This window comes from Anomaloglossus baeobatrachus, chromosome 4 (genome assembly GCF_048569485.1).
Source record: "Anomaloglossus baeobatrachus isolate aAnoBae1 chromosome 4, aAnoBae1.hap1, whole genome shotgun sequence".
Taxonomy (NCBI): domain Eukaryota; kingdom Metazoa; phylum Chordata; class Amphibia; order Anura; family Aromobatidae; genus Anomaloglossus; species Anomaloglossus baeobatrachus.
The window spans coordinates 483,235,627-483,258,396 of record NC_134356.1 but is presented as its reverse complement, the minus strand read 5'-3'; the positions used below and the strand labels follow the sequence as shown (position 1 = coordinate 483,258,396).

The window sequence follows — 22,770 nt, the reverse complement described above, 5'->3', positions numbered from 1 at the left end:
TACACATCGGGTTAATTAACCCGATGTGTACAGCAGCTACATGTGCAGAGAGCCGGAGCCGGCAGCACAGGCAGCGTGAGAGCTGCAGAGGCTGGTAACTAAGGTAAATATCGGGTAACCACCTTGGTTACCCGATGTTTATCTTGGATACAGCTTACCTCAGCTGTCAGACGCCGGCTCCTGCTCCCTGCTCGCTTCATTTGTCGCTCTCTTGCTGTCACACTCAGCGATCTGTGTGTCACAGCAGGAGAGCGGCTTTGAAGAAAACGAACCAGGGCTGTGTGTAACGAGCAGCGATCTCGCAGCAGGGGCCAGATCGCTGCTCAGTGTCACACACAGCGAGATCGCTAATGAGGTCACTGCTGCGTCACAAAAAGCGTGACTCAGAAGCGATTTCGGCAGTGAGCTCGCTATGTGTGAAGCACCCCTTACAAGGGACAGATTATTCAAAAATGAACTATTTAAATCTATGTTTATGTGTTACATAAGTTTTTAAAAACTCAAATTTTTGTCGATGTTTTGTTTTTTTTAATATTACAAAAACATATATACATATTTATATAAAAATGGGTACTATTGCAATTTTCACACTTGGCATTGGGGCTTTCATTAGACTTGTTCAAGGAAAAATGTAGGTTTGATATAATTTTACATACAGTTGTAATTAATCAGATGCCCATTGGTGTTTAGAGGTTGTGTACCCCTGCTAATAAGCATTCTGTTAGCTATAGTTCCCTAAAGACTTTTTGAAGTGACATGACCAATGTGTCTGTATGTAATCGTGAATTTGGGAATTGAATTTTCTATGTATCAGTAAAACAAGCATACTGTATACCACTGTATGAACAAGCTCGGCATTTTATTAATAGGGAATGGGCACGCTGTTAAACAAAAATGGCTGATCAAACACAGAGTGTACAGTGCCTTGTGAAAGTATTCGGCCCCCTTGAATTTTTCAACTTTTTCCCACATTTCAGGCTTCAAACATAAAGATAAAAATTTTAATGTTATGGTGAAGAATCAACACCAAGTGGGACACAATTGTGAAGTTGAACGAAATGTATTGCTTATTTTTATCTTTAAAAAAAAAATAAATAAATGAAAAGTGGGGCGTGTAATATTATTCGTCCTCTTTACTTTCAGTGCAGCAAATTCACTCCAGGAGTACATTGAGGATCTCTGAATGGTCCAATGTTGTCCTAAATGAATTATGATGATAAATATAAGCCACCTGTGTGTAATCTAGTCTCCGTATAAATGCACCTGCTCTGTGATAGTCTCCGTGTTCTGTTTAAAGCGCAGAGAGCATCATGAAGACCAAGGAACACAACAGGCAGGTCTGTGATACTGTTGGAAATTTTTTTAACCAAATCTGGCTTTAGGCTCTGTGCGCACTGGGAAATGAAATTTCCTTGCGTAAATTCCGCATGCTCTCAAAGATTACCGCACCCGCGGTAAAAAACCGCGGGAAACCGCACCCGAAAACCGCATGCGGTTTGCCGCGGTTTTACCGCGGCATTGTTCGCGGTATTGCCGCGGTTTTGCCGCGTGCGGGTTGGGATGTGCTTTATTGCATTCAATGCAATAAAGCACATTGAAAAAAAAAAAAAAAAAAAATACATTTAATTCTGATAGTGGATAGACAGAAGAATAGATACAGGGATAGATAGATAGACAGACAGATAGATAGAGGGATAGATAGATAGATAGATAGAGGACAGATCGCTGCATTTCCCACGGTCGGCAGTGAGTTCACATTACCGGCCGTGGGAAATGACCGGTAATTACCTCTGCTGTCTGCTGCATTCAGCCTGTGTCTGTGACAGTCGCGGCTGGATGTCAGCAGTGCAGGACGCCGGAGCCGGAGCTGTGGACTACGCCGGAGCTTTGTTTGGGGGGGGTTAATAAAATGGTGAACGAGGCTTGTTGGTTTTATTTAAAATAAAGGATTTTTCGGTGTCTGTGTTTTATTCACTTTACTTACGGGTTGATCATGTCAGCTGTCACATAGACGCTGCCATGATCCAGCCTGGAGTTAATGGCGGTGGTCCCCCATCACCATTAACCCCTTGTATTACCTTGCCACCACTGCTACACGGTGGCAAGAAGAGCCGAGGACACGCCGGTATTGTCGCATAATGCATGCGACAGTGCCGGGGCAGCTGCGGCTGATATTCTCGGCTGCGGGAGGGGGAGTGAGGCGGGGGACATTATCCCTGCCCCTCTCCCTCCCCAGCCTGAGAATACCGGGCCGCCGCTGTGTGCTTACCTCGGCTGGAAGGTAAATATACAGCGGAGCCCACGTTCTTTGTTTTCTATATTTCCGTTTTCTTTCTATGTGTGTTCTATGTGTTCTGTGTCTATGTGATCTATGTCTGTGATGTCTGTATGTGTCTGATATGTGTGTGTTTACTCTCTGCACGGCTTCCTCTTCCTGTAATGACATCACTTCCCTGCAAAACCGCAGGCAGGAGATGCACATTACCGGAGGTAAACCGCGAAATACCGCAGGGAATAACGCAGGAAAACGCAGTGAACCGCACAGAATTTGTTGCCTGCGTTATTCCCTGCGGGATTTCATGATTAACATTGAGTCAATGGAGTGAAATCCCGCAGCGATGTGCGGAAAAGAAGTGACATGCACTTGTTTTTGCTGCGGGAATCATGCAGCTGTCAAATTCCGCCCAGTGCGCACAGGATTTTTTTTCTCCATAGGATTTGCTGGTGATTCACTGCAGAGATGTTATGAACATTTTCTGCAGCGAAACATGCAGCAAATCCACGGAAAATCCGCGGCAAAATCCGGTAAGTGCGCACATAGCCTTAAACTTCACAAACCTTTAAAACATCGCAAGGAGCACCGTGCAAGCGATCATGTTGAAATGGAAGGTGGATCATACCACTGCAAATCTACCAAGACCGGGCCATTTATCCAAACGTTCAACTCAAACAAGGTGAATACTGATCAGAGATGCAGCCAAGAGGCCCATGATCACTCTGGATGCACTGCAGAGATCTACAGCTGAGGTGGGAAAATCTGTCCATAGGACAACAATCAGTCGTACACTGCACAAATCTGGCCTTTATGGAAGAGTGGCAAGGAGAAAGCCATTTCTCAAAGATATCCATAAAAAGTGTTGTTTAAAGTTTGCCACAAGCCACCTGGGAGACACACCAAACATGTGGAAGAAGGTGCTCTGGTCAGATGAAACCAAAATCGAACTATTTGGGCACAGTGCCAAACGATATGTTTCGCGTAAAAGCAACACAGCTCATGACCCTGAACACACCATCCCCACTGTCAAACATGGTGGTGGCAGCATCATGGTTTAGGCCTGCTTTTCTTCAGCAGGGACAGGGAAGATGGTTAAAATTGATGGGAAGATGGATGGAGCCAAATACAGGACCATTCTTGAAGAAAACCTGTTGGAGTCTACAACAGACCTGAGACTGGGGTGGAGATTTGTCTTCCAACAAGACAATGATGCAAAACAAAGCAAAATCTACAATGGAATGGTTCACAAATAAATGTATCCAGGTGTTAGAATGGCCAAGTCAAAGTCCAGACCTGAATCCAATCGAGAATCTGTGGAAAGAGCTGAAAACTGCTGTTCACAAACGCTCTCCATCCAACCTCACTCAGCTCCAGCTGTTTACAAAGCAAGAATGGGCAAGAATTTCAGTATCTCGATGTGCAAAACTGATAGAGACATACCCCAAGCGACTTGCAGCTGTAATCGCAGGAAAAGGTGGCGCTACAAAGTATTAACTTAAAAAGGGATGAATAATATTGCACGCCCCACTTCAGTTTTTTTTTTTTTTTTTTAAAAAAAAAAGTTTAAAATAAGTAATTTCGTACAACTTCACAATTGTGTCCCACTTGTTGTTGATTCTTCACCATAACATTAAAATTTTTATCTTTATGTTTGAAGCCTGAAATGTGGAAAAAGGTTGAAAAATTCAAAGAGGCCAAATCCTTTCGCAAGGCACTGTATTTATAAGAATAATGAGTGAGAAACGTAGTCAGCCCACCTGTGCAGTGCTTGGTTAAGCCACTCAAAGTTAAATAGAAAAAATGGTTGAAAAGGACCGGTTCCAAAGTCATCCAAGCATTATTAAAATAAGTCCATTTATTCAATCTTGATTAAAATATGAGCCATGAAAAAAGCACAGTGGGAACGTAGCATGCAGAATAAAAACAAAAGTTTCTGACCAGTATGGTCAATGGTTAGTCAATGACCCAAAATTAACTATGGGCTAGAGATGAGTGAACCCAAGGTACGGTGTTCGTACCAAACACAGACTTTACAAAAGAACCCTGAAGTTCGGTTGCTTTACATATGCAGACCACTCTAGCGAGCATTGCTGTGCTCATGTACACTCGGTACTCAGCCCAGTGTGAGCCGCTTACAGTCTCTAAACGGCTCGCACTGGGGGTAACAACAACGTGATCGGATGTACTGTGCACCAAACAAAAAAAATGGAAAAACCTTGCTTACCCGCCCCAGGAAGTGATCTGTTGATGGCTGGCTGCATGTGGGCGAAGAGCCAAACTGCCCAATTAGTAATTTCCATTGGGGTCAGGTCAAGTCCGGGTACCAAACTGAATTTTATCTAAAGTCCAGCTAAACCCACCGAACTAAACTTCCACGAATTCGCTAATCTCTACTAAGGACCATACCGGTCAGAAACGCGTTGCCTTTTGTTATTATTCCGCATGCTCTGTACCTACTGTGCTTTTTTCATGGCTCAAATTTTAACCCCTTAACGACCCATGACGTACTGGGTACGTCATGGATCGTGTGCCGGTAAGCCCCGCCCCCTGCAGGCGGCCGCGATCCGCGCACATATCAGCTGTTATCAACAGCTGACATGTGTGCCTGCTAGCCGCGGGTGGAATCGCTTCCACCCGCGGCCATTAACCCCTTACATTTCGCTGCCAAAATCTGGCAGCGATATGTATATGGGCGCCGCCATGACAGTCACTTACCCCGCCCCCACTGGAAGTCACGTGACATGATCAAGTGACTTTTGGTGGTTGCCATGGTAGCACAGGGTCATGTGATGATGCCTGTAGCTAACAAGACTCACTTCCTCTCAATGCCGGAATACAGCCGGCATTGAAAGTAAAGCAGCAAATCTGCAGTTCTCAGCTCTGTAGCTGAGATCTGCAGACAGTGCAGAGCGATCGGATTGCTGATCGCTATAGCCCCCTGGGGGGACTAGTAAAATATAAAAAAAAAAAGTTTTAAAAAATAAAAAAAAACCTAAAAGTTCAAATCACCCCCCTTTCACCCCATTGAAAATTAAAGGGTTAAAAAAATACAAAATATACACATATTTGGTATCGCCACGTTCAGAAATGCCCGATCTATCAAAATATAAAATCAATGAATCTGATCAGTAAACGTCGTAGCGGCAAAAAAATTCCAAACGCCAAAATTACGTTTTTTGGTCGCCGCAAATTTTGCGCAAAATGCAATAACAGGCGATCAAAACGTAGCATCTGCGCAAAAATGGTAGCGTTAAAAACGTCAGGTCGACACGCAAAAAATAAGCCATCACTGAGCCTCAGATCCTGAAAAATCAGAACGCTACGGGTTTTGGAAAATGGCGCAAAACGTGCGCCACGTTTTTTGGACAAGCTTGTGATTTTTTTTTAACCCCTTAGATACAAGTAAACCTATAAATGTTTGGTGTCTACAAACTCGCACTGACCTGAGGCATCACATAGATATCTCAGTTTTACCATATAGTGAACACAGTGAATAAAATATCCCAAAAACTATTGTACGATCACACTTTTTTTTGCAATTTTTCCGCACTTGGAATTTTTTTGCCGTATTCCAGTACACTATATGGTAAAACTTATGGTTTCATTTAAAAGTACAACCCGTCCCGCAAAAAACAAGCCCTCATATGGCAAGATTGATGGAAAAATAAAAAAGTTACGCCTCTCGGAAGAAGGGGAGCAAAAAACAAAAACGCAAAAACGGAAAGTGCCCGGGGGCTGAAGGGGTTAATCAAGATTGAATAATTGGACTTGTTTTAATATTGCTTGGATGACTTTTGAGCCGGTCCTTTTCAACCATTTCTTCTAAATCATAAATGTACCGTACTTGTGCCAGTTTAGGAAGCCCCTGTGCTACTTGCATGCACCCTCTTGATCAAGCTGGCACATGATGCACTGGGAGGAGACTGGTGCACCATTAGTATGGTGCGTTAGTACTGGGAAATATCCCGCAATGGCATGACCATAAGCTGAGCTAAGTATACACTAATGTTTACTATACACTGGGGCTACAATTCTCATTTTATCCCAAATATTTTTTTAAAAACCAGACCCGGACACAAAATTTTAGCAACAGCTAAATTCACTTTTTAGCAATGTTAGACAATTGATAAAATAGTGTTTATGACACAAAAGTAACATTGTTTGTAAAACTTTGGCCATAATAGTGCAGGGGTCCAAAACGCTTGCCATAGTTGTTATATAATGGAAGAACATTTTGTACAGTGTAATCTATTCAGCACCCTATATACATCTCTATGTAATGATGAGCTCATTCACAAATAACCCACGAGAAGAATAGGCTTTATAGACTATGCCGCCCTTCATACTGCTGCACAATAAAATCAAGAATTCCAAGGTCATGAAATGATTATGCGCTGAACTTCAATGGATTGTTCTTTAAGATTAGCCTATAGCATTGTCCAAGAAAGTGCATGAAACAATTATAGAACGAGAAGTACTCGTACACGTAGGTCTTTTATATAATACCTTAGAAGCGTCTTCAATTGTTTTGTGGAGGTTTCTTAATTTAAGGTGGCAGGCTGATCGATTAAGATACAGGGTTGGCATCTTGTGATTTAATCGTATTGCGAGGTTCAAGGCATTGACAGCTGCTAAATAGTCACCAGAAGCAAAAAGTTTACTGCGGCCGGCAAGAAGGAAAAAAAACAACTTACGATTAGGCAAAGCTCTGAAATACCAAGAAGAAATCACTACGTGAAAACTATTTATAAGATAATTGTACAAACAATGGTGTAAACTAAGATGTAAGAATAAGAGCTAAAAATGAAGAAAGAAAAAAAAAAAAAAAAGGATAAAAATAACTGGAGAAAGAAAAAGAAAATGAAAAAGCTAAAATAAGAAAATATGAAACAGAAAATGAATAAATAAATAAATAAAACCATTAAGCTATGGGCTTGCAGCGCACCATGGGAGACGTTACAGGCATCTGCATCATGTATATCAGTCTGCTTCTTTCAGCACAAAAGAAGGGAATTTTGTTTACTTACCGTAAATTCCTTTTCTTCTAGCTCCAATTGGGAGACCCAGACAGTGGTGTATAGCTACTGCCTCTGGAGGCCGCACAAAGAACTACACTTAAAAGTGTAAGGCCCCTCCCCTTCTGGCTATACACCCTCCCGTAGGAGTACGGATTCCTCAGTTTTAGTACCAAAGCAAGGAGGAGGAAAGCCAATAACAGTTTCAAAAACAAATTCAATCCGATAACAAGATCGGAGAACTTAAGAAACAACATGAACAACATGTGCACCCGAAAAACGAAACCCTAAGAACAAATAGGGCGGGTGCTGGGTCTCCCAATTGGAGCTAGAAGAAAAGGAATTTACGGTAAGTAAACAAAATTCCCTTCTTCTTTTTCGCTCCTAATTGGGAGACCCAGACAGTGGGACGTCCAAAAGCAGTCCCTGGGTGGGTAAAAAGATACCACATGAACGGGCTGTCAGACAGCCCTTTCCTACAGGTGGGCCACCGCCGCCTGAAGGACCTGTCTACCTAGGCTGGCATCTGCCGAAGCGTAGGTATGCACTTGATAGTGTTTGGTAAACGTGTGCAGACTCGACCAGGTAGCCGCCTGGCACACCTGCTGAGCCGTAGCCTGATGCCGCAATGCCCAGGACGCACCAACGGCTCTGGTAGAATGGGCCTTCAGTCCAGATGGAATCGGAAGCCCAGCAGAACGGTATGATTCAGATGGAAAAACGGCCCTTGAGACAGCAAATCTGGACGGTCTGGTAGTGCCCACGGTTGTGACCTCCTGCGCACAAAGCTAAAACTGAGGAATCCGTACTCCTACGGGAGGGTGTATAGCCAGAAGGGGAGGGGCCTTACACTTTTAAGTGTAGTTCTTTGTGCGGCCTCCAGAGGCAGTAGCTATACACCACTGTCTGGGTCTCCCAATTAGGAGCGAAAAAGAAAAGTCTAAGGCTATGTTCACACAGGGCTTTTTTGGTAAGTTTTTTTCCTGACCAAAACCTGATCTTGGGGCAGGAAATCTCCTTTGAGTCATGAGCGTTTTTGGTTCGTTTTTCATGCTTTTTTTTTTAGTGGTGTTTTTGCTGCAGATTTAGTGCGGATTTGTTGCTTTTTTTTTTTCTACAAAATTGGTTATATCAATGAAAAAAACGCAGCAAATCTGCAGCAAAGAATTGACATGCTCATTCTTTAAAAACCTGACCAAAAGCGCAGGTATTTGACAAAACAGTCAGGAAAAAAACCTGATGTGTTTGTGTGTGTGCGCATGAGATTTCAGAAATCTTATAGACTTTGCAGGGAGTGTAAAAAGCAGCTTTTTATTAGCATGGATTTGCATAAAACCAAGGCAAAGACGCAGCTAAAAAGCGCAACAAAAACTTACCAAAAAAGCCCTGTGTGAACATAGCCTAAATGAGTGTGTTTTTGGAAACAATCAAAGTGGTGTACGTCAGTGGACCTTTTTCTTTTCAGCTTTATGAGATAGTGAAGAAAGCACTGAAGAAATCTAGCACTGCAGGGATCCTCTAACAATAATCAACTTCTCTCCATCAGTTTAAAAGAAACTTTTACAAAAGATATGGATGTCGAAATAGATGTGTTTTTTTATTAACTTATGATTGATTGCTCTCACTGAGAGAAACAAAATTATAATTTTGTAGTTGTGATACCTTTTAAAAGGTATCACAACTACAAAATTATAATTTTGTTTCTGTCACTGAGAGCAATCAATCATTTTTAAACTGGCTAACACTAACTTTTTTCTTTTATTAACTTATTTACACACGTTTTTGTTACACGTTTTCCCACTCTTTAGTATGTGTGAAATTGCCGAGTAAAACAATGCAGTAAATGACAAAAGTAAGCAATGTGTGCATGAGACTTTAAGACTCTCACTTTGCTGTGACTAGGAAATCCTTCAGGTTTTGTGACAAAAGTGTGCAGAAAAAAAAACGTAACAACAATGAGATATGTGCACATACCCTAGAGGTTTCTTTTAAGCTCAGGTTTTATTTAATTAGAACAGCGTTTCCCTATTTGTGGCTCACCCGCTGTTGCAAAACTACAGACCCCACCATCCTCTGCAGGATTAGAAGATCCCTGCACTGATGGATATCTTCCATGATTAAGATTCATTCAATATGTTCTTACTAGAGTTAAGGGGGCTTTACACGCAACGATATCTCTAACGATATTTCGTCGGGGTCACGGAATTCGTGACGCACATCCGGCGTCGTTAGCGACGTCGATGCGTGTGACACCTATGAGTGAGTGTTAACGATCAAAAATTCTCACCTAATCGTTGACACGTCGTTCATTTTCAAAAAATCGTTGCTGGTGCTGGACGCAGGTTGTTCGTGGTTCCTGAGGCAGCACACATCGCTACGTGTGACACCCCGGAAACGACGAACAGCAGCGTTCCTGCGTCCTCCGGCAACGAGGTGGGCATGTCGTTAATGTGGCTGGTCTCCGCCCCTCCACTTCTATTGGTGGGCCGCTGTGTGACGTCACTGTGACGACGCACAAACCTCCCCCTTAAAAAAAGAGGTTGTTCGCCGCCCACAGCGACGTCGCTAGGAAGGTAAGTGCGTGTTACACATCCTAGCGATATTGTGCGCCAGCGATTTGCCCGTGACGCACAAACGACGAGCAATGTCGCTGCGTGTAAAGCAGCCTTTAGTGTGAATCGATTCGCAAGACAAGATCCAGCGACCTTGTCAGTAAGCTTTGAATACTCTTACATCCCGGCATCAGTGGCTCTTTTGATTATGGCGTGATGTGGAGTGATGCACATGTGACATCAGACCAGGTCGGTTTCTCAAAAGAAGAGTCGTGGTTGACGAGAAGTAAGAGGCAAATCTCAGGGCTTACTGACCTAGTCGCTGGATTTGGTAATGCGAATCGATTTAGACCAAGTCTAGTTGGTAGGTTCTCTAGGTTCCAGTTCGGCGGCCAGATATTATGGACGTGGCTGACTGACCAGATCCTGGGAAATGATTCACACAAACTCTAGTTCTAACGCTTCCGAGTCACTCACCCGCCTCAAAGTCTATTAGATAATTATGGTATTTCTGTGGAGTTGGTAACATTATGTGTGGAAACAGCATAAAATGTTATAAGGGTAAAAAAAACAACCTTATAAGGCTCAGTATATGTATTTGTCACAAGAAGACCCCATGGTCAACATATACCACCCTATAAATATATAGTGGGATAAATCAAAGCCATCGGGGGTATAGGTTAAGAGTTTTTCTCTGAATATACGTTAATGAGAAATTGAAATTTTGATGTGAATAGAGTATATAGGAAAAGGACCAAATTGACAGAAAACCCTCAGTTCTCAAGGAAACGACATAATTCACTTACTTCGCTTTGTCCTTCAGCCACTCTGGGTTTTTCTCTTCTTCCTTTAAGTCTTGAAGGTCAACATTGTCAGTGTTAATGGCTCTGCGGGCTTCTGCCTGTTTCTGTAACCACTGGAATATACATCAGAAAAGAATAATTAATCTTCAAATAATTCTTTACAGCTGCTTCTTTTCCCATACACCATAAGTGGTAGAATAAAATCCATGCTCTTCACGAGCTAAAACAGAAATGGACTTCCATTGGCCAAAAGTCGTGTGTGACTAAAGTTTCCTTACTTTACATTTGTTGTGGTTATAAAAAATACTGCTGACATTAGGAGACTACTAAAAGCTATATTTCTCCTGAACACCAGACTAAGCCCATGACCATATTATTGCTGCTTTAGAAAAGAAAAGGCCAAGAGATGCCTCTGAGTCATGAGGCATAAAGGGCACTTGCCAAAGATCACATTATTGCCTTAGTACATAGCATAGGCTCAAATAAACTTTGCAATAATAAAAATATGCAAATAATTATGCTCAGGTGTTTGGTTATTCAGGGTGGACTACATTCTAAACCATTATCAACCTTCTATAAGTAAACATTCTACTTTCCAACTATTACAAACCGGATCTGCTATTACTGGGCTCCTCCACCCTCTCTTGACTTACAGTAATGACCTACACATTCAAGAAAATTATGTACAAAAAACTACGGGGTCTCACCACTTTGGTCACTCCCTACTTTTTGAAAGTGTCTCTTGACAATGGTCTATCCCTATTTTTAGAAGTGTCTCTTGACAATGGTCAATGCCTACTTTTTAGAAGTGTCTCTTGACAATATGCAAATCAGAATGTGTCCGCCTCCTGAGCCCTAAAGCGATCAAGTGTTATCTGTGAAGGAACCTATCAATAAAGGCCACTTTACACACAGCGACATCGCTAGCGAGATCGCTGCCGATCGCACCTGCCCCTGTCGTTTGTGCGTCACGGGCAAATTGCTGCCCATGGCGCACAATATCGTTAGTCCCCGTCACACATACTTACCTGCCTAGCGATGTCGCTGTGGCTGGCGAACTGCCTCTTTTCTAAGGGGGGGGTCCGTGCGGCGTCACAGCGACGTCACACGGCAGGCGACCAATAGAAGCGGAGGGGCGGAGAGCAGCCAAAGGAAAGACACGTCCACCTCGTTGCCGGCGGACGCAGGTACGGTGTTTGTCGTTCCTGGGCTGTCACACGTAGCGATGTGTGCTGCCTCAGGAACGACGAACAACCTGCGTCCAAAAGCAGCAACGACATTTGGGATTTGAACGACGTGTCAGAGATCAACGATTAGGTGAGTATTTTTGATTGTTGGCGGTTGCTCGTACTTGTCACACGCAATGACGTTGCTAACGAGGCCGGATGTGCGTCACGAATTCCGTGACCCCCAACGACATCTCGTTGGCGATGTCGTTGCATGTAAAGCGGCCTTAAGTGTTCTATTTCCCTACAGCACCTCTGCAGAGCAAATTAAGCATTTCTAAGTGGTCGCTCACAACGATGTGTTATGTTTACTGCAGCACTGGCAGGTCCTCCAGAGTGATAAACTCTCTATGTACCCACTCTGCACTTTGCCTAAAGCCACCCATACTAATTAGAGTAATGTCAGTAAAAACCTATGATATCTACAGATTCGGCTGACAGTCAAATGTGAATGGAGGCCCCAGATAGATGATTATCACAGGCATTAAGGATCCGGTTTGTCCATTTTTGGAAGGCTTATTCTTTTTTTTTTTCCATTAGATAAGTTCCTGACAGAGGTATATGGGAGCACCTCTTTCATAAAAAACAGGAGCACTCGACAGAGCGGGAGCGTTTATGTTTGGGAGAGCTGGCCAATGAACTCTAGGCAACTCCACTGTGTGACTGAGGGCCATCCCAGATGTATACAAAATATTCCCTATAATAACTCATAGGCCCTGATTTATCAAACATTTTTAGCCAGAACTCTAAAATAAAATGGTTTTTGCAACCTCCAGTTGTAGCTTATACCAGGAGGGGGTGCAGCCAAGCACTGAACAAATTCAGCACAAATTGGTGTATATTACGACAAAAATGTAACAGTCTCTGAGTGGCATATATTTTGTGCATGTCAGCTAAAAGATGAGCCAAACGCATTAATAAGAACACTCATCTTAATAAATTTGGCACATCTTAATACAGCTCACTCTTCACTAACACCAGTTTTGATGAATTAGGGCCATGATTCCTAAAAAGATTTATGAAAATTGGTTCATTGTAAAATGCAAAGGATTGGTTTAAAAAAGGCTAACATCAATATAGAAAAAGACATTGATGAGGCCATACCCCAATTTTAAAGCCATATCATGAAAATTAAGAGGCAAAGCGCAGTAAACCTGGAGTCACTAGCAAACAAATATATATTTCCTATTTATAATACTACAAGCAGATGACTTTCTTATTCTAATAATATAATGTTATAGCTATATACTAATATACAGCAGATGAAATAAGTATTGAACACGTCACTAATTTCCTAAGCAAATATAGTTGTAAAGGTGCTATTGACATGGATTTCTCATCAGATGTTGGTAAGAACACATCAAAACTACACAGGCAAAGAAATCAAACCATAAATATCCATAAATTATGTTATATGTAATAATTAGAAATGCAAATTGTCTCTTCAGGGAGGAAGTAGATGAACTCTAGCGCCACCTATTGGAAGTAGCGATCCTAAAAGTTAAAAGTGGCCCTTTAACAACACTTTTAGGATCGTTTCTCTCGCTCTCTCTTCTTGGAAATGACAAAAAAATTGCAAGTGTGGTGAAATTGCAAAAAAAAAGTTACTGACCTGGCGATATGATTCAACAGGTCAGTCTGAGATTGTAGATACCAAATGTATAGTTTTTCTGTTTTACTTAGTGCTGGAAAAACAATTCAGAAATATGTAAAAAAAGAAAAATGTCACCTTTGATGCCAAATTCCAAGACCTGTAATGTTCTCATTTTTTGGGGATCTGGGCTTATTTTCTGAGCAATTTATGTGCTCTGCGCTGGCGTTTTTAATTATACCATTTTGGTGTAGATGCAATGTTTTCATCGCTTCTTATTGCATTTTACTGCAATGTTGTGGAGACCAAAAAAAAAAAACAATTCTGGTGTTGATTTTTTTCTCATTACGCCCTTTACCAATCAGATTAGTTTATTTTATATTGTGATAAATCGGAAATTTCTGAATGCGGTGATACCAAATGTGTAATTTTTTTTGTTTTTTTTTTTAATTGTTTTATTTTCAAATTGGGCAAAAAGGGGGTAATTTGATCTAGAAAAAAACCTTAACAAGATATTACTCCGGGGTAATTGACGGAAAAACCAAGAAGCAGCGATTGGGACTGAGATTTTGGATGGCAGACTGTGGCCAGCTATCTGTACCCTATCGTGGGAGCCCCTGAAGAACCCCAGCGGGGATTTTTGCCGGGGGGAAACGTGTCGGGCATTTGGCTATTGTGCTAACTTTCTCCTCTGGGATACCAGCTATCTGGCTGGTTGGCAACAATTCGGCAAGTTATTCAAGCCTGCCTGCAGTCTTTGAAAAAAAATCATCCCTTGTTGTTTTTTTGGCTCACTGTTAGGTGGTTGTCCATTACTTTATCTTCAAATCCAAATTGGTACTACCTACGACAGTGCTTTAGCATGCGTTTTTTTGTTCACAGGGATGATATGACGGCTCTGTAACACACTAGTTACTAGTGTGATGATACATTCTATCTAAACTTTAAGAACGATGACCGTGTTGTAGAATAATTTTCTTCACAGGGATAATTTTGCTGTCATGATTATGATATTTACATGTGACCATTCACTGTGATTATTTATATGTGCTATATCTGGAGTTGAAGATATCACTACAGTGTTTTCTTTCCCTTCCTTCATTTATAGGATGGTTATATCATGACAAAGAGTAGAATGTTTACATGTGACCAAATACTGTGACTGTATATATTTATTGTATTTTCAGGTCCCAGGTATCATGACGATCAGAGTGTATAGCACTGATGCACTTTAAAATATGTATTGCACTTTCAGGTCTCAGGTATCATGACGATTACGGTGTATAGCACTGGTGCACTTTAAAATCCATTTTTGTGAAAAGTCAAGGGTACTAAGACATTGAACACTTTATTAAGGATTGGAGACTATAACATTAAAACTCCATTAAATATGTTAGCCATTCAAAAACACTGTGGGTTTATACCTTCTATAAATATTTGGAGAATATCTCGATTCCGTCACTGTTATAGAATAGTGTTTTTTCATTGTTGGGACATTATATTTTTTGTTTATAGTGCTGTAACTTTTGGTGTTTCCCGTACTTCCCTCTTCCCAGCTCAGCTGCACTTTAGAATAGTACAGGGATAGGAGGGGTGAGCCGACAGTGAGCGGGGGCGCCATTTCGTTCCCTTAGGGTGCCAACCTCCGCGGCTAGGCAGGGTAATCTAGAAGGCATTTGACCAAACCCTGTTATGCACTATAGCACTTTAATGTCCTGTTTTATTGTGATTTTTGTATGTGTGGGGATTTTCTCTGATTTGAATCAAATTGAATAAAAGTTGTTTTTAGGGGTTTTTCCTTATGGTTTTTCGGTAATTTGATAGTTTTTTTTTCATATTTTTAAAAACGTTTTTCCCTCCTTTTTATTGTATTTACTAGTCCCCTTAGTGGACTTGAAGCTGCGATTCGATCGCTTGTGCTGTATAGAGCAGTGCATCAGCACCACTGTGTACAGCAGAAATACTGACTTCCTATGAACGCCAGCACTCAACCAGTGTTCACAGGAAGTTAGTCATAGCAGACTGACCCTTACTTGTCATGACAACCCATCGGCACCCCACGATCATGTCACAGGGCCACTGATGGGAGTAGAAAATTACGCAGTCCCTGCCGGCGTGCATTAAATACCGCTGTCAGAGATTGACAGTGGGATTTAACTAGTTTACAGTCCTGGGTGGATCTGCAAGCCATCCTCTCATGTTAGAGGCACATGAGGCTGATCAGATTAGCTGATGTGCAGGGAAAAATGCAGCTTCAGCATGTGAGCCTGCATCAAAGCCAGGAAGCCGACATAAGACATATCAGTAAGTCGTATATTGGTAAGGGTTTAAGGTTTGCTCAACAACATTTAGACAAGCCTATGTAATACTGGGAGAATATAGTCTGGTCAGATGAGGCCAAAATTGAACTCTTTGAATACCATGATACACACCATGTTTGGAGGCCAAAAGGCACTGCATATCACCCCAAAAATACCACACCAACAATGAAGTTTGGAAGTAGAAACATAACGGTGTGCGGCTGATTTCAGCATAAGGCACTGGCAAACTTCACATAATAGAAAGAAGGATGAATGGACAAATGTACCGAGACATTCTTAATAAAAATCTGCTGCCATCTGCCAGGATGATAAAGATTAAATGAGGGAGGACATTTCAGCAAGACAATGATCTCAAACACACAGCCAAGGAAACTCAATTGGTTTCAAAGAAAGAAAATAAAGTTGCTAGAATGCCCAGGCAATCACCGGACCTGAATCCAATAGAAAATTAATGGAAGCAACTAAAGCTCAGAGTTTATAGAAGAAGCCCACGGAACCTTCAGGATTTGAAGAGTGTTTGTGTGAAGAATGGCCCAAAATCACACCTGAGCAATGCATGCAATTAGTTTCTCTATACAGGAGGCATCTTGAAGCTGTCATCACCAAACAAAAGCTTTTACATAAAAAATTAAATACATTTCAGTAAGGCTACTTTCACACATCAGTTTTCTGTATTCAGGCACAGTCCTTTTTTTTCCTGATCCAACGGATCCTGAAAAAAAAGTGAAAACCGTATCCACCGGATCCGTTTTTTTAACGGATCCGTTATGCCGGATCCGTTAAAAAACGGATCCGGTGGATACGGTTTGCATCCGTTTTTGCATCCTTTTCGTCCGGTTTTTGGCTGGATCCGTTTTGTTAATTACATTGGTGCATGCGCAGTTAACAAAAACGGATCCGGCGGCCGCATCCGTTTTTTACCGCATTACGCCGGATCCAGCGTCCATAGGCTTCTATTGTAAAACACGCCGTATCGCGCCGGATCCGGCGCGATGCGTTTTTTTTGCCGGACAAAAAAACGTTGCAAGCTACGTTGCCTCCGGCCGCCGCATTTATTTATTTTGCCGCATCCGGAAAAAAACGGATGCACCGCAAAGCCATCCGGTACAATCCGGTAACAATGCAAGTCTATGGGGAAAAAACGGATGCGGTACTGGATCCGTTTTACCCGTTTTTTTCCGGATTGAACCTGATGGCAAAAAACTGATGTGTGAAAGTAGCCTAAGCATGTTCAATACTTTTTCCCTGTGTCATTTCACATTGCTACACATCATTAAATTTATAGACAACTATGTTTTGATTTTTTTTGGCCTGTGTGGATTGGATGGATTTTTACCGACATCTGGTAAGAAATGTATGTCAATAGTACCTTTATAACTATACTAGCTGTACTACCCGGCTTCGCCCGGGTTAATAACTGCTGTTAACAAAATAGAATGTATTAACAAAAATGTATTTTGCACACAAAAACCACAAAACAAATAGATAGAAATGTAATTATTAAAAGGCAAAAACTAAGATAATAGAAGCATTTCACAACATATATTTCAACAGCACAAATATTCCACACAGATTTAACTAAATTGGCCAAGTAATGTGCTCCTTCTGTCTCTTTCCCAGGTCTGTCTCTGTCTGTCTTTTTCACCGTCTGTCTCTCTCTGTCTCTCTCTATCCGTCTCACCACCGACATCTTATTACCTCACATATAAGCTTCTTATACTATGAATGTCTTTTGTTCCTATAGCAACCAATCACAGCTCCTACTAATAACCTGTAGTTCCAGGCTCCATTTACTTTAATGGAGCCATGTTTTTTGGAGAGTAACTGTAAAGCGCGGGGTTACATTTTCCTCTCAAAACATAGTCTACGACGTTCCCTGGGTCACATGAGGTGTCTGTGCAAAATTTCGTGATTGTAAATGCGACGGTGCGGATACACTTTTCGTTTCACTTTTTCCCCATTATGTAGATAGGGGCAAATTTGATTGGTAAATTGGAACGCGCGGGATTAAAATTTCGCCTCACAACATAGCCTATGACGCTCTCGGGGTCCAGACGTGAGTGTGCAAAATTTTGTGGCTGTAGCTGCGACGGTGCAGATGCCAATCTTGGACATACACACATTCAGCTTTATATATTAGACTAGCTATAGTTCCCGGGCGTTGCCCAGGATAGTAACTGTCTCTCTCCCAGTGTCTGTCTGTGTGTCGCTGTCTGTCTCTTTCCTTCTCTGTCTGTTTCTTTCTATCTCTCTGTCTGTATTTGCATCAGTCTATGTGTCTCAATCTCTGTATCTGTCTGTCTGTCTCTGTCTCTTTGCCCGGTCTGTCTCTTTGCCCGGTCTGTCTCTTTGCCCGGGCTGTCCCTTTGCCCGGGCTGTCTCTGTCTGTATCTCTTTCTGTCTCTCTCTATCCGTCTCACTACCGACATTTTTTTACCTCACACATAAGCTTCTTATACTAAAAGTTTATTTTGTTCCTATAGCAACCACTGACAGTTGCTATTTAAAGCCTGCAGCTCCCAGCTCCATTCAGTTTAATGGCTGCAGCATTTTTGTAGAGTAACTGGAAAGCACAGGGTTAAATTTTCCAGCCCAAACATACTCTATGATGTTCCCTGAGTCACATGGAGTGTCTGTGCAAAATTTCGTGATTGTAAATACGACGGTGCGGATTCCTTTAGCGGACATACACACACACACACACACACACACATACATACATACATACATACATACATACACTGAGCTTTATATATTAGATTTACTTACATAATTGGTGTATGTTCAACACTTATTTCACCGGACTACAGGGGGTTATACTGGAGGTTGTTTTTTTTTTCTCTAAGATTCTAAGAAAACAGAGCACCACACTTTAATACTAAAAATTAAAAATCTCCCAGACCATCAATGGCGACATGCGTACTTCAGGTCAACTAAATTCCTCATAGGACTGGTAAGAAGTAAGGAATTGTACCAGTCATTGCTTACCTCTTCCTCTTCTGCCAACCGAGACTCCCTAACAGCGGTAGGGAAGACTCGAGGGGTAAATTGGATTTTAATACTGCCAGAAATCCTTGTGGGAGGCACAGTCTTTTCCGGCTTGACGGTTTCTGCTGATGACATGTAAAATCACTTGAATAATCTACAAATGCTTACATTTAATCATTATATTTATTAGCTCCCATAAACATAAAGTGTTTTTTTTGCCATCAATGCAGTGCTGCATTATTGTGGCTTTATAATCCAGAATTTTATACTTGATGTTGTCATTACAAGTACATAAAAAGTGTTTCTTTATAGTACAATATAAAAAAAAACAAACAAAAAAAAACCAGATGTGGCAATAACGGAAGAAATAAGGACTACAAATGCTATAAGGCATCCATCATCCCAGAGTCAGAAGCTTTCTAAAGACAATTGAGGTAGAGAGGAAACCTTCTGGTTTTTACATATGAACCGATACCGTTGTTGCGTGCCCTCATTACGAGCATGAACGCAGGTCGGGGTCACACCGGAAGAATTCATTTCTCAAGTAATAGAAAGCAGAGGTTGTCACACATAAGAAATTACATCTGAATAGATGCTTAAAAAAGGGGAAAAATGCAACACAAAAAAGAGGAAAGAAAACGAGAGGATTGTAGGAAGATGGCGGATGGAAGCTGTAACAGGCACGGTAAAAGCTCGGCTGCCCAAATATTGCCAAAGGTTCTCCATTGTAAAGGGGTTTCTCCTTTTGGAAGATCACCCTTTCATAGCTGTCGTTTATAATAAAATTAAAAAAAACATCCCTAGGTCAAGTACCGAGTTTCTGCTGCTGTTCCCAATGTCTGCAGCCAATAACTGAGCCCAGGGGCCTGTGCTGGCAACTTGGGCAGAGTCGCTGGGCTCGGTTATTGGCTGCAGTGCCACCAGACACCAGGAGCAGCGGTGGTGGACTCAGTGGTGGACTCAGTGGTGGACTCAGTGGTGGACTCAGTGGTGGACTCAGTGGTGGACTCAGTGAGTTGGAGTAGCAGTATGTTCTTTCAATTTTTTTTATTTTTTTAATAAGTGGCAGCCTGGGGGAAACCTTAAGAGGCACAAACAATTCTGCAGCCATATTGGCTTAATACACATAAAATGAACGCTCTTCTTCTGTGGGAGAACTAATCCGTGATGCAAAGGATATAATAAATGGGTTTCACAGAAGAATTATACCTGCACAATAATCTTTAGAATAAATATTTACAGAGGATCTGTAAAAACCATCCATGCCCTACTCCATGATCCAGCATACAAGTGATGTACGTATATGGAGACCATCGCTCTATGCTGATCATGTCTCTTCCATCATGCTGTGGGGCTGTTTTTCAGCCAAGGGGCCTGGCCATCTGGTCCGCATCCATGGGAAGATGGATAGCACGGCCTACCTGGAGATTTTGGCCAAGAACCTCCGCTCCTCCATCAAGGATCTTAAGATGGGTCATCATATCATCTTCCAACAAGACAATGACCCAAAGCACACAGCCAAGAAAACCAAGGCCTGGTTCAAGAGAGTAAAAATCAAGGTGTTGCAGTGGCCTAGTCAGTCTCCTGACCTTAACCCAATTGAAAACTTGTGGAAGGAGCTCAAGATTAAAGTCCACATAAGACACCCAAAGAACCTAGATAACTTGGAGAAGATCTGTATGGAGGAGTGGGCCAAGATAACTTCAGAGACCTGTGCCGGCCTGATCAGGTCTTATAAATGACGATTATTAGCTGTAATTGCAAACAACGGTTATTCCACAAAATATTAAACCTAGGAGTTGAATAATAATTGACCCACACTTTTATGTTGAAAATTTATTAAAATTTAACTGAGCAACACAACTTGTTGGTTTGTAAGATTTATGCATCTGTTAATAAATCCTGCTCTTGTTTGAAGTTTGCAGGCTCTAACTTATTTGCATCTTATCAAACCTGCTAAATCTGCAGGGGGTTGAATACTACTTGTAGGCACTGTACATATAATTATATATATATATATATATATATATATATATATATATATATATATATATATATATATATATATATATATATATATATATATATATATATATATATATATAACAAAGACAGCTCACCACACATACAAATAATTATAAAAATAATAACCACTGCGTCCAATACGTCTTCCTCATAATACGGATTAATCAGCAGAACGGTGTAAGAAACACATTTTGTGCATTAGTTATATACGCCATCCTCCAAACATGAGAAAAATGACCCCAACTGAATTCAGTCTCTAACACAAAGATGAATGCATTATGCTGCGGCAAATGACCTGATTTTTCTACATATTCTGGCATGCCGGGTCTTCCTGTGTTTTATCATCTTATGTGGAGATAATACATAACAAACGTTTGCGCATTTCTATGCAGTGATAAAGTGAATTATTTGTTTGAAGTTCTACTTATTTTTATGGTATATGAATGTGGGCATGCATGCATTATTCCTAGTCTGAAAGCTTTCATTGCCATATCTTACTCCTGTTTCACCACAAGGGGGCGAGCACAAGCTAAAACAAAAGTAAACCCTTGATATCATGAATCAAAAACTATTAGCCAGTAAAAATATTCCCATAGAGGAAAACTGTACAATCCATAAGACCTCTTTGGATAAAAGACATCGTAACCCCACAATGAACATATGAGATTAATTAAAACTGGTGAAGTAAATATAGCAATAAAAAGAAGAATAAATACAGTCAGGTCCAGAAATATTTGGACAGTGACACAAGTTTTGTTATTTTAGCTGTTTACAAAAACATGTTCAGAAATACAATTATATATAATATGGGCTGAAAGTGCACACTCCCAGCTGCAATATGAGAGTTTTCACATCCAAATCGGAGAAAGGGTTTAGGAATCATAGCTCTGTAATGCATAGCCTCCTCTTTTTCAAGGGACCAAAAGTAATTGGACAAGGGACTCTAAGGGCTGCAATTAACTCTGAAGGCATCTCCCTCGTTAACCTGTAATCAATGAAGTAGTTAAAAGGTCTGGGGTTGATTACAGGTGTGTGGTTTTGCATTTGGAAGCTGTTGCTGGGACCAGACAACATGCGGTCTAAGGAACTCTCAATTGAGGTGAAGCAGAACATCCTGAGGCTGAAAAAATCCATCAAAGAGATAGCAGACATGCTTGGAGTAGCAAAATCAACAGTCGGGTACATTCTGAGAAAAAAGGAATTGACTGGTGAGCTTGGGAACTCAAAAAGGCCTGGGCGTCCACAGATGACAACAGTGGTGGATGATCGCCGCATACTTTCTTTTCTGAAGAAGAACCCGTTCACAACATCAACTGAAGTCCAGAACACTCTCAGTGAAGTAGGTGTATCTGTCTCTAAGTCAACAGTAAAGAGAAGACTCCATGAAAGTAAATACAAAGGGTTCACATCTAGATGCAAACCATTCATCAATTCCAAAAATAGACAGGCCAGAGTTAAATCTGCTGAAAAACACCTCATGAAGCCAGCTCAGTTCTGGAAAAGTATTCTATGGACAGATGAGACAAAGATCAACCTGTACCAGAATGATGGGAAGAAAAAAGTTTGGAGAAGAAAGGGAACGGCACATGATCCAAGGCACACCACATCCTCTGTAAAACATGGTGGAGGCAACGTGATGGCATGGGCATGCATGGCTTTCAATGGCACTGGGTCACTTGTGTTTATTGATGACATAACAGCAGACAAGAGTAGCCGGATGAATTCTGAAGTGTACCGGGATATACTTTCAGCCCAGATTCAGCCAAATGCCGCAAAGTTGATCGGACGGCGCTTCATAGTACAGATGGACAATGACCCCAAGCATACAGCCAAAGCTACCCAGGAGTTCATGAGTGCAAAAAAGTGGAACATTCTGCAATGGCCAAGTCAATCACCAGATCTTAACCCAATTGAGCATGCATTTCACTTGCTCAAATCCAGACTTAAGACGGAAAGACCAACAAACAAGCGAGA

General features: G+C 41.4%; 1 protein-coding gene across 2 annotated transcripts in view; it reads right to left on the bottom strand.

The window, feature by feature from the left end:
* DNAAF4 (dynein axonemal assembly factor 4) overlaps window positions 1-22,770 on the bottom strand; it is a 122,170-nt gene that overhangs the window by 64,125 nt on the left and 35,275 nt on the right. Inside the window, exons 5-7 of one of the 2 annotated variants that reach the window (XM_075345750.1) lie at window positions 18,772-18,896; window positions 10,649-10,758; window positions 6,782-6,935 (exon numbers count right to left, since the gene is read on the bottom strand). In XM_075345750.1, coding sequence (XP_075201865.1) covers window positions 6,782-6,935; window positions 10,649-10,758; window positions 18,772-18,896 — 389 coding nt within the window. The remainder of the gene's footprint in view (window positions 1-6,781; window positions 6,936-10,648; window positions 10,759-18,771; window positions 18,897-22,770) is intronic. The other variant, XM_075345751.1, reaches the window with a different exon arrangement.